Below are 13,507 nucleotides of genomic sequence, written 5' to 3' on the forward strand. Positions count from 1 at the left end.
TGTTCCATTGTTTAAAAAAATGAATATATATTCTTCCTGGCCTTTCTTTTTTTCTTGTTTAATAACAAAGTTTAAATAAGTCTGATGCAATATTGTTTCACCTCAAATGTTAGGCGTGATTCACCCAACTTATTTTTAACTTAAAATTTAAATTTTAGATAGTTAGAACATATAAGTATAAATTGTTTGTCAATTTTCATTATTTTTAGCATAAATTCTCCTTTAAATCATAGGCTATGTGATATTTTTCCGATCATCTTAAATGGTATTAGAAGTATTTTTTATAAATGTCAAAAGCTAACAAAATTTAATTTTAGATACGATTACAAATAAAATACATTGTTGTTCTATAATACCTCTAAGAGAATAAATAAAATTAGATGTAATAAAATATTATTAAATTACATTAATAATGTTTTATAAAAAAAAAGGAAACAAGATCCATGAGTCTCAACAAAATGAAGTATTACATAAGAAAATGTTTATTTAAAATTATGTTTTAAAAAACAAATATAAAAATGTTATCCACCAGAATCAATGAAGAAGTTTGTCTAATAAAAAAATCATATTTATAAAAAAGTTATATAGAATAATTTAATTTACATAAAATAATCTTAATAATTTATGCACATAAAAATATAGAAGTATAACCATTTTTTTTTTACTTTTATACATATAAAAGAAAATGCATTTTCTAACATCTAATTATAACGTCAATTTTTCTTATGTTACTTCTATTTACAGCGTCAATTTTTCTTATCTAGATCTTTTTCCTTTTCTAAATTTTACCCAATATGATATCTTATGTAGTTTAATGTATACTATAATGAAGACAGAGGGAACTATAGAAAAAGGGAACTAGTATTAGCTAAACATACAATTNTAGAATTATAGAGACATTTATTTTATGTATACTATAAGAAAATGCAATTAGTATCATCATGAAAGAAAAGTACACTTTTAAAATAAATTATTAGTTGTAAATATATCTTTAATTTTCCTTTGTTTCTTCTATTGACAAGGAAAATGATACGTGAACAATAAATTTGGACAACATTTAGACACGGGACAGATGTCTAAATAGTATTGGTCCATGTGGAAATTGAATTTAAAATGAAATGTTGACGTGGCAAGCTTCTGAATGGCGCACAATTTGAAATTAGATTTGATTTGCGAAATCTGAAATCTGAAGGAGAAAGCCCAATCTGAACGAACGAGAGAGAAGCTTGCGATCGAGCCACCATCGTCGCCTAGTTCTCGTGCTAAGCAACCAGCACCGTCGTCGGAGAGCCATGTCCATCGGAAGAGGTGTCTTCCCTCCACCCAGTCCCGACACAGTGTCGCTCGCAAACGTGCCACCACTGTCGAAGAGTTGTCGTGCTAACGACCCACCACCGCCGCCGGAGAGCCACTGTCCATCGGAAGAGGTGTCTTTCCTCCACCCAGCCACCCAGTCCCGTCGTAGTGTCGCCTCATTGCCGGCATGAAAAGGGCAAACCCTAGACGTCGTTGGTCCACCGTCGTGTTCTCTCTTCCCAGCCCACCGTGCCGCCACCGTTCAAGACAAAATATTCACATTATCTTCAGTCCTCCCAACCACCCAGTACTGCCAGAGTGTCACCGAAGTCCGGCCGGAGCTCCGTCGCAGTGCTGCAGAAGTACCTTGATAAAAAAGGTATTTTCTTCCTTTTAACTACTATTTGCATGAGTATCTCCTTTCATTGATTGTGTTTTCAAGCACTGTTGTAATAAAAATAGTTTTTGTATCTTTTAACAATGAACTAATTGATGGTGTTTGGCCTGTTTTAATAGATGATTTTGTCGAGCATATGTACAGGTTTGGATTCTTTACGACCAAATAAAGCATCTTAAATAGACGGGGAACTGCAGCTCTAATGGTTATGGGTATGTATGTGTTTTAATGTTTTCTACCGAAGGGAATTAATAGTAATGCCTCAACCACACGGGTATCATAGATGATTTTAGGAATCATGCTCTTTTGTGAAACTCGATTACGAGAGTGTTGTACTGAATCTGAAATATGTTTCTTGTTACACCTTCAATATTCTTGAACATTGATTGAACTTATCCCATATTCCTTGTAAGATCAGACCTTGTCCATCCTTTTACCTCAATTTTTCTATCAAAAGTAGTTTAGAATTTGGTCATTGTTGTTTCTAGTGTAAAACTGTTTTGTGACAAAAATTATTGATCATGTTACTGAGGCCCTCCTTTCAGAAAAATTCTCTCTATTTGCCACTTGATTTTCTTGAAAAGATACTGCTTGGTTAATGTGAACAACATTCATCTATATTTATTAATAATAATAAGTATATATATATATATATATAATTAAAAAGATGAACAATATTTACTTTTTAAGAAAAAAGTTAAATTAGCTTATTATTAATTTTTTTTAATTGAACTAGTTTATTCCTGTTTTGACCTGATCTTCTAACCAGTTGTGATTTCTTTGGTCTTTTGACCAATTCCGTCCAGTTTTTAGTCCAGAGGTTTCAATTAAAGATCTCCAGTTCAATTATAAAATGGATGCAGTTAAACCTTTTCTTAAATTTGATGTTGCCCATTTGTGTAGATTGGTAATGGAGGTGATGGTGGTGGAGTTGCCTTGCAAAATGTCCCTTGGGGCCAGCGAACTCTCTCTTATCAAATCTGTCCAATGTCTTTCAATTCAAATTTAGCTGCAAGGAACCTTTTTCAATCTTTCTATCTTGACTTAATTATTTGCAGTGAGGACTATATCAGTGACATATACCTGATGATTGTTGAAGAACATGGTACCTAGCTGACCTTGTTAGTAATACCCTTAACGCTTGAAAACATTTGCAAATCTATAACACCATGCTCTTGGTGACTATTTGAAAACATATGGAGGTTTTTTGTGTTTGGCTAGTTCGTTTTTTTCATTCTTCTGGTATTGTCATAGACACTTCAATTTCTCCATCCAAGGATTCTTTCTTAATGTCAAACTGTTCATTTGATCAATTCAGATTGGCTGCTAAAGATAGGAGTACCTTACTGGTATTCACTTTTCCAACTATTTTTTTTCAGATATGGGTGTCCAAGCATGGAAGAGCTTGAATGCTACAATAAAAAATACAAAGAAAGATTGGATGAAGTTGGAGCACTTAGAGAGATACCCGATGATTTGGCTTTAGAGGTATCAAGGAGCCATGTCCTATACTCATGTTCCAGTGGGATTTTATTTCATAAACGGCTGTTCCTTTGAAGTGTATTTGGTACTTAAAGCATAATTTTTTCTTTGAAGGTTTCAACCCTGGCTGTTCCTTCTTTCCTTTTTCAAATGTTTTAGGAAATGTTTTTACCTTTAAAATTTAAGAAAACATTAATTCTTGTATTTTTTTTGTTTATAATTTTGTAATCTTTAAGTCCATGTTATGTTCTTGTTTGGCCTCTAAATGTGGTGTCTATTTTTGTAGATTGTATTGACTAGTTTTGTTTCCAATGACCAGCAATCCAAGTCTACTATAGTTATCTTATTTCTTATTCCCTCCCTTTGTTTTCAGATTCCATCAAGTTTGAAGAAGGTCTTCCACCAAATAATTTTTTGTGCAGTATTTGCAGAGCTACAACAATTGTTTCAGAGTTTATAAAAAAGTTACATAGAATAATTTAATTTACATAAAATAATCTTAATAATTTATGCAAATAAAAATATAGAAGTATAACCATTTTTTTTTTTTACTTTTATACATATAAAAGAAAATGCATTTTCTAACATCTAATTATAACGTCAATTTTTCTTATGTTACTTCTATTTACAGCGTCAATTTTTCTTATCTAGATCTTTTTCCTTTTCTAAATTTTACCCAATATGATATCTTATGTAGTTTAATGTATACTATAATGAAGACAAAGGGAACTATAGAAAAAGGGAACTAGTATTAGCTAAACATACAATTTTAGAATTATAGAGACATTTATTTTATGTATACTATAAGAAAATGCAATTAGTATCATCATGAAAGAAAAGTACACTTTTAAAATAAATTATTAGTTGTAAATATANCTTTAATTTTCCTTTGTTTCTTCTATTGACAAGGAAAATGATACGTGAACAACAAATTTGGACAACATTTAGACACGGGACACGTGTCTAAATGGTATTGGTCCACGCGGAAATTGAATTTAAAATGAAATGTTGATGTGGCAAGCTTCTGAATGACGCACAATTTGATATTAGATTTGATTTGCGAAATCTGAAATCTGAAGAAGAAAGCCCAATCTGAACGAACTAGAGAGAAGCTTGCGATCGAGTCACCATCGTCCCCTAGTTCTCGTGCTAAGCAACCAGCATCGTCGCCGGAGAGCCATGTCCATCGGAAGAGGTGTCTTCCCTTCACCCAGTCACCTAGTCCCGACGCAGTGCCGCTCGTAAACGTGCCACCACCGTCGAAGAGTTGTTGTGCTAACAACCCACCACTGCCGCCGGAGAGCCACCGTCCATCGGAAGAGGTGTCTCTCCTCCACATAGCCACCCAGTCCCGTCGTAGTGCCGCCTCATTGTCGGCATAAAAAAGGCAAACCCTAGACGTCGTTGGTCTGCCGTCGTGTTCTCTCCTCCCAGCCCACCGTGCCGCCGCCATTCGAAGACAAAATATTCACATTATCTTCAGTCCTCCCAACCACCCAATACCGCCGGAGTGTCGCCGAGTCCGGCCGGAGCTCCGTCGCAGTGTTGCCGGAGTACCTTGATAAAAAAGGTATTTTCTTCCTTTTAACTACTATTTGCATGAGTATCTCCTTTCATTGATTGTGTTTTCAAGCACTGTTGTGGTTGTTGTATGGTTAGAAGCAAACCTTAATCTGTTGTAATAAAAATAGTTTTTGTTAACAATGAACTAATTGAAGGTGTTTGGCCTGTTTTAATAGATGATTTTGTCGAGCATATGTAACAGGTTTGGATTCTTTACGACCAAATAAAGCATCTTAAATAGACAGGGAACTGAAGCTCTAATGGTTGTGGGTATATGCGTTATAGCATCCCATATTGGCTTGCTGAAATTATTGTAGAGCTGGGACATTAAAACCAATAGAAACAGAACACGATGCATTTTCACATTTAATCTTGTGAAAAACCTCAGTCACATTCATGAAGGACAACTATAGTAAAGCTAATAGTTACATGTTCATTTAAAAAGAGAGAAAATGATTGAACTGAGTTATGCGCTGATTTTCAGAAAAGGTGAAAATGGCTATACTTTGTCATCTACTGTACAGAACATAGATGAAGGTCGTTACATTGTCAACTGTTGGATCCATAACAAAGCAGGAGAAGCTATTCCAACTATGGCACACATAACTACTTCATTTCGAGGAAAAACATAGAGCAAATATTTCCTCCAGAGCACTTCTTAATATGCTGAAACTTGGCAAGCGTGAAACCAGACAGATGCATTTGTTAGCATATGAGTTTGCCTGTATTCGGTAGGCCTCTACAATATCCTCACAAACTAGATCCCGGAAAGAAATGCAGCTGACATAGATTTTTGATCCATCACCCTCTGTATCAAATTTTAAGTTAAATATTCTATTGGAAAATAATACCCATGGAGAGAGTTAACAATGATCCAAACAATAAAAATATACAAATTTATTGAAATATCAACTCATAATATACGATGTTAGAATTGTGAAAGCAACAAAAGAAGAAGTAAAGGTAAATGTAAACCGAAATGTTTAAATATTTTGCAGATTTGAGGTCAAAACTAGGGGGTAGTTTATTACTACACGTTATAAGATGGCTGCTTGCAAACCAATTTGAAATTTTATCAAAACAGGAGCATTGAACTGCAAATTTTCTTTGCCATCTGCTACAAATCTGTTCGATGTGCCTATATAACCAGAAATTAAAAAATTCTACCACATCAAAACTTGATTACTCTAATTCAAACCAAGCAGTATCCTTTCAAGAAAATCAAGTGGCAAATAGAGAGAATTTTTTTGAAAGCAGTGCCTAAGTAACGTGATCAACAATGACCAAATTCTAAATTACTTTTGATAGAAAATTTTAGGTAAAAGGATGGACAAGGTCTGATCTTACAAGGAATCTGGGATAAGTTCAATCAATGTATTAAAACAGGCCAAGCACCTGCAATCAGTTCATTGGTAAATGATACAAAAACTATTTTTATTGCAACAGATTAAGCTTTGCTTCTAACCATACAACAACCACAACAGTGCTTGAAAACACAATCAATGGAGATACTCATGCAAATCTGAGGAAAAAAAGTGAAGAAAATACCTTTTTATAAACGTACTCCGGCAGCACTGCGGCGCAGCTCCGGCGACACTCCGACTATACTGGGTGGTTGGGATGACTGAAGAAAATGTCAATATTTTGTCTTGGAACGGCGACGGAACAGTGGGCTGGGAGGAGACAACACGACGGCGGACCAACGACGTCTAGGGTTTGCCCTTTTTACGCCGGCAATGAGACAGCACTACGACGGGACTGGGTGGTTGGGTGGAGGAAAGACACCTCTTCCGATGGACGCTCCCCTGCAGCGGTGGTGGGTCGTTAGCACGACAACTCTTCGACGGTGGTGGCACGTTCACAAGCGGCACTGCATTGGGACTGGGTGGAGGGAAGACACCTCTTCCGATGGACGGTGGCTCTCTGGCGACGGTGCTAGTTGCTTAGCACGAGAACTAAGCGACGGTGGTGGCTCGATCGCAAGCTCTCTCTCGTTCGTTCAGATCGGGCTTTCTCCTTCAGATTTCAGATTTCGCAAATGAAATCTAATTTCAAATTATGCGCCGTTCAGAAGCTTGCCACATCAACATTTCATTTTAAATTTAATTTCCGCATGGGCCAATACCATTTAGACATGTGTTCTGTGTCTAAATGTTGTCTAAATTTGTTGTTCGCATATCATTTTCCTATTGACAACGTCAAACATATATGTTTTCTAACGATTATTTTATCAAGAAACATCAATAAACAGGAAGATTTATATATAAATAAAAATTTAATTATGAAAATTGTGATTATATTAATGATACATAATGAGATACTCTAATTATATAAAAAAATATTTTTGATACATTTATTTGTTATACATGATAAGTGTATAGTATACCAAAATGGACTAAGAGATAGTAGACTATCACTAAGAAGAATGCAAGATTGCAATTCAACTTAAACTTCATTCAATTCAAAGGTGTGTACAAAGGAGACCCCTTAGGCTTCTTATATAGCTTTTGGAGTGAGTTTGGATGATAGTTTCAAGAGATGTGGGACTTGAATGCCTAAGGTCTGACCAACAACGTCCCTAGGTGTTTCTTAGTCCCACATTGTTTAACTCTCTCATTCCAAAAGGGTTTATAAGGCACCTAGCTCTCCTAAAGTTCAAAAAATGAAAATAAGCTATGCTACCTTGCTCTACAAGCTAAGACACATTTCTTCCTCTTTTTTTCTTTTAAGACCAAGCCATGAAAAGTTCCACATTACTTGTGCTTAAAGGAAAAGAAGGGTTTATAAGCGCTTATTCAACTAAAACTGTCGAAAAGAAAATAACAGACAAATATAAGCCCATGAAACCTATTCTACCCTCAAAAATCTTCAAAATATTGTATATCAAGCTTCAACAAATGCTTTGGTGACCATCTTATATAATAAAGACAAAATGATTAATTCACGTAAAACATGCTTATAAGATATTCACTACAAAAAAAAATTATAATATAGCTAAAGTTTTTATTCCAATTTGTGGAGATTTTTATTAATCCGATTTGATGACCCCTACTATCCAATTTGTAATTGGAAGGTTTCTTTTTTTTTTGTTGGGTTTTAACCTCTTGTATTAGTGACTTATTTAATTACTAACTTACATTGATAATTTCTTAATTTAATTAAATTTGTTTTTTATATTTTATAATAAGAAATATATTATAAAGTACACAAAAAATAATCAAAATTAATTTTATTGATATTTAAGATAATGTATATTTATTGACAATTACAATATAAATATATAAAAAAAAAATATTGTCTAAGGAACATTACAAAATTGACTAAAAAATATAACATGGTCAAAAACAACTAGATCAATTGAAAACACACATAAACTAATGTTGATGACCTAAACAAAACCACTACAAAAGATCATCTTGTTTCACTTTCAACTTTCAAATCAATATATGTTAAACTCGTCAAATTTGTTGAAGTTTCTCATGCTTTCCATATTTGATAGGTACTTTCAACCGTGTTTACAAACTCTACTATTTTTTTTTTCGAGAACATGTGCTAATGCAAGTATGTAATAAAACCAACAAACAAATAATAAAAAACGACAATATTTATACAATGCTTCGTACACTATGAAATAAGAAAAAAAAATAATTTATAAATCAGATAATAATTAGCATAAAATTATCATTCCTTTAAAATGTAAGGTCACTCTTAAGGTAGATCCATTTATGTTAAACACTAAGAAAGATTGACTTTAAGTCACTTTCAATTCTAAAGTCATTACAAATATTAAAGAAACCAACTGAAGAAGACTATACGATTTATTATGTGTTTTCAGTGTTCTTAAATCAAAATTAGAGGTTTCCAACTTAGAAACATGTGCTTACCTTTGATGCAAATGCATATTATACAGATGAACAAAGTAAAATTTCAACTTTAAAGACAGGATTTTGACCAAAATTAATAGTCTGATGATTTTGGGGCAATAAAAAGTAATTGACTCAGACATTTAATGATTGCTTTGAGAAAAATAAAGCACCCCATGTGAAACCAAGATGCATCATGATCATTACTAAGTCCTCATTCATGGAACACTCCTTTCGGCAATGCAATAGTATATATATACACTAAAAGGTAGTTATGTATATATGTTTTAGGAGCACATAATTTTAAAAGAAATACCCAAAAATGAGACGAACATTTTAGAGTTACATAACAACACTAGCACAAGTTTACTTCTAATGCAACTTTTGATTTGCCATTAGTAATCAGTAATAAAGTAATCTAATATTTAATATTTATCATTAAAGGTATATATGAGTATATCAATCATAAAAAGCACAATTCCTAAGAATGAAGTATATGAGTACTGGAAGAAGAACTTCCTCTTTTAAAACTAGAGTTGAAAAGAAGTAATGAAGAACATCACGTGATTGTTCTACTGTTGTGTGTTGTTATTTATTTCTCCCATGAGTGCCTCTTACATGGTCTGTTTGCCTCATTAATCACCCTACATTCAAATTTCAGGTGAATGATGAAATTTTTATGTCCAGATCATGCTATCTAGTGTTTATTTTCCTCACTGACAGTCACAAACAAGCTCTTTCACTTGGTCTCACTTCCACCCACATAGAGACCACTTAAATATAAAGAAGGTTGTACTTATCCAGATACCAAGGAAAATAACCAAGTCATTATCAAACATATAAAAAATTCATTTACAGTCATAAATATAAAATTAAATTGGGTTAAATATGTTTTTAGTCCCTATACTATCAAACGATTTTGGTTTTAGTCTCTCTTTTAAGGTAAGGTACATATTAATCCTTTTATTTAAGAACACTTTGATTTTAGTCTTCAAAACTAACACCGTTAAAAATTCGTTGACATGGCTAACAGACATACTGATATTATTTTTTTTTCTTATATTGTGACCGTGTTTCGTACATTTTCTCCCTCTCTCTTTGCAAGCACCACTGCATCAATATCTTGCTTTTCACCATTAACAAGCTCCACGCACCCATTGTCGAACCTCTTTATGACTGGAACAACTTTTATGTCACCGGATTTAATTTTCTCCAACGTTCCAGTGTCCAAAACAGGGGTCTTACCCTTTCTGTTCTTCCACGATAAAGGACCTTCCAAAGGTCTTTTCAGCCCAAACTTCTCCATGTTCCCCAACACCAACCACGCCACCACCAATAGAATTTTGTCAACCACCCAAAGTGGCAACGATTGCAGGTTGCCAATTCAAAACGTTGACTTCCCAAGCTGCTGTGGCTAGTCCTGAAGGACCTGCACTAACTATCACAGGACCGTTGACCCAAACGCATCGTTTTGAGAACTAAATGCAACAGTGATATACGATACAAAAATACGAGAAATGGAAATAAGCTGATTCAAATTCGTACTTACTCCACAATAGAGACCCCTTATGCCACCCTCTCTATAAATCCATGTAAGACAATCGGTGATCCCTCTGTAAATAATATATATATATATATATATATATATATATATATATATATATATATATATATATATATATATATATATATGGACTTAATTTTATTGCTAGAGGCGAGCCTTGGATGTGTATTCAAACACACACCAAGTGGCCAACAGCGAGCTCAATTTCCGTGTAACAAACAATCGGTATACTGAATATTTCTTTATGTTGTCTCCTGGAATATGGTATTAAATGTACTTCTAGTGATCTAAAATTTAGATAGCATGTAAATCCTATAGATGGAATATGGAGAGTGTTCTTGAAGTATATGGCGTATTTAGTTAAGAACAATTGACCACGGAAACCGGAAGGTAATAGAATTCTGGAGACTGCTTAGAATAAATGAAATGCATTGAGGAGGTATTACATATCGACAACATTTCTAAATGATTCTGTATTTCCTCATCCAAAAGGATGAATTTATCTTTTATTTAATAAGCACATGGTTTTCCTATCTAAACAGCATACATGGTATTTCCTCAACTGAAGAAATGAGTAAAACCTAGTCAAGGGATCACTCCTTGCCAAGATGAAAACAAGTATATATGGTATCCAATTTGAAGATCGAGTATAAGCAACATCTCGCTGTACAACTGGAACGAATGTAGGCTACAGTATGAATGAAACCCAGACAAGGGATCATTCCTCGGTAAGGTGAACAGGAGTACAAGTTTTATCCTATTTGAAGATGGAATATAAGCTCCATCTCGCTGTACAACTTGAAAGAATGCAATGTGCAACAACAATTATGTATGAATGATGGTCAAATTGAATGAGACCAAGAAGCCAATTTAAAGCTTATTGGAAGTTAGCAGGTTAAAATGGGAAAGGGCCCATTTTATACTAAAAATAATTGCGACCATACTCGGTTGATTCTTTTGTTGGTTTCAATTTCAATTTTCATTGTGTCACTGAAACTAATTTGACTGACCTGAAAGAGACGAGGGAGAGAGGGAGAAAATGTACGAAACACTGTGACCGTGTAAGAAAAAAAAATAATGTGAGTATGTCCATTAGCCACGTCAGCAAACTTTTAACTGTATTAGTTTTTAATGATTAAAATCAATGTTTTTTTAAGTAGGAGGACTAAAATGTACCTTACTTTGAAAAATAGATTAAAACTAAAATTGCTTAATAGTATAGGGACTAAAAACATATTTAACCCAATTAAATTTTATGAGTAATAACAAAACTTGTTATAAAAAATAACAATATCATAATAGGGACAACCAACTCTTGGATACCATCTGACCGCATACCACCAAAGGAATTTAAACCTGCATATTCAAGAAGAATACAAGCATCTATTCAAGAAAAATACAAGCATCTATTCCCAGGCTTCATAGAAACCCATAAGGAAAATTTTAAAACAAAATAAATGATATTCAGAGAAGACATATCCAAGCACATAACCTCCTTTAGCCTGATTTAAGAGGGTTTCAAGTTAAGAGGGTTTCAAGAAGAACTCGCGAAAGATTTGTCATGTCGCAGAACAACTCTAAACCCCCTATCATCATCACTCACGACAGGGCTAATGCCTTCAAAACGCATGAAATGGAAGTCACCGATGGCTACAACATCATCGACAATGTCTCCACCTTCACAAGCCGCCACCAAAAAGGCATATGCATCATGAGCGGCACCGGAACCGCCCCCAAAAAGGCATATGTGCCTTCAGTCTCGCCAACTGCTACCACCTTGACCATACCTAGTGTAGGACAATGGTTGGTAGTAGGAGGAAGTGTGGTAGCACACTAATTGCTTCGAGCCCTGTGGTTATCATGTCAGCTTCATTCAACAACGTTGCATTTGAGAGACTTCCTTATGATGATTTGGAAGTAATAACCAATGATTAGGGTTTTTAGTTATGATTCTGTATTTTGAGAGTGAAAAAGAAATTAACGGGTGAAGAAGCAGAAAGGAAAATCGCGCTTAGCACTTTGGTTTTTAAATTTGGAGAAAAGGTTGTACTAAACGTAAAAATCTGGGAGGGAGCAGTTGAAAAAAATGAGAGAAAGAAAAAATGTAAAGAAAAAAAATGTTATATAACTTTAATAGGTTATAAACCTCTTCAAAAAGAATTGAAACCCTCTCCAATTATTTTTGTCTTTAAACAATACAACAGAATTATCCTAAAAAATATTGATTTGCAAGATAGATTGAAACACGTATAGAAACCTATAAATACATAACATAAGAAGATAGATTGTGATATTTATTAAACATTTAAAATTTAATTGTGATAACGATAACTGAACATTACATTACAGGAAAACTGTCAATTACAGAAGGATTTTTTGAAGGTTATGTTAGGTGTAGATTACCGAGGGTTTTTGGTCGTCTGTATTGGCACAGTGACTATAGCGAAGGAATATGACCGTCAGTATATTGCAAAGACTTAATGAAATAAAAATTTGGGATTTCCCTCTCCCATTATGCCAAATTCTATTTTCGCGAAATCTTCCCCTGAGATGTTCTTCCCTTACTTTTCCTCTTCCATTCAGAACTCCCAAACTTAACCACTATTGTTCGTTCCACCCTTCCCCATTTTTGTGAAATTGGTGTTCGATCGCTGTGTGTTAGGTTTCTGTTGTGGAAGGAGAGTGCCGGTGAGGAGGGTGGTTGTTGCGGTGGGGGATTAGGTTGTTGCGAGGGGTCTATTCGAAGGGGTTTCTTGACGAGGTTTCTATCGCGGTGTCATGAGGATGGTGTGGCGGCATGACCAGTGCTTCTGGTATCGCGACGAGGCCAATCTATGGGCTATCTGACGAAGGGGTTTTCGCTGCGTGAGGAGGGCTTTAACTATCGCGAGGGAGACTATTGGACGACTAACACACGTAGGAGGTCTCGCTGCCGTAGAGGTGAGTTCTCTATTTTGTGAATGATGAAGACTTTGTTGATGAAGGGTTGATGAAGAATTTGATATGTCATTGTTAAATGTATGAAATGTTATATTTTTTCTTTGATGATGTTTAAAATATGTGCAGTAAGGAAGATGAATTTAATTTTATGATATGTTTTGTAGTTTTTAACGTTATTAGAGTTCTTTGAGCTGATAATTTTGTTTGCAGTTGTATTTTGTGGAATTGAAAAGAATGCTATGTTATTAGGTTTTGGAATGGAACGTCTGAACCTAAGGGAGTCTTTTTAAGTTGGTTGTTATGATATATCTGAGTGGAATTAATCAGAATTGGTAATAACTTTAAGTGTGCATGTTTCTCTACAAATGAATTTGGTTTGATATGGTTGTATGTAGATATGTG

At 34.3% G+C, this 13,507-nt stretch overlaps 1 protein-coding gene across 1 annotated transcript; it reads left to right on the forward strand.

Moving 5' to 3' along the window:
* Positions 1 to 11,726: 11,726 nt before the first annotated feature.
* Positions 11,727 to 12,966, forward strand: LOC106753027 (AT-hook motif nuclear-localized protein 26-like). The gene is made up of 2 exons (XM_014634809.1): positions 11,727 to 11,968; positions 12,828 to 12,966. Exons 1-2 carry the CDS (start codon positions 11,727 to 11,729, stop codon positions 12,964 to 12,966), a joined length of 381 nt encoding a protein of 126 aa, XP_014490295.1.
* The last annotated feature ends 541 nt before the right edge of the window (positions 12,967 to 13,507 follow it).

The sequence above is a fragment of the Vigna radiata genome, chromosome 2, assembly GCF_000741045.1.
Source record: "Vigna radiata var. radiata cultivar VC1973A chromosome 2, Vradiata_ver6, whole genome shotgun sequence".
Lineage (NCBI taxonomy): Eukaryota > Viridiplantae > Streptophyta > Magnoliopsida > Fabales > Fabaceae > Vigna > Vigna radiata.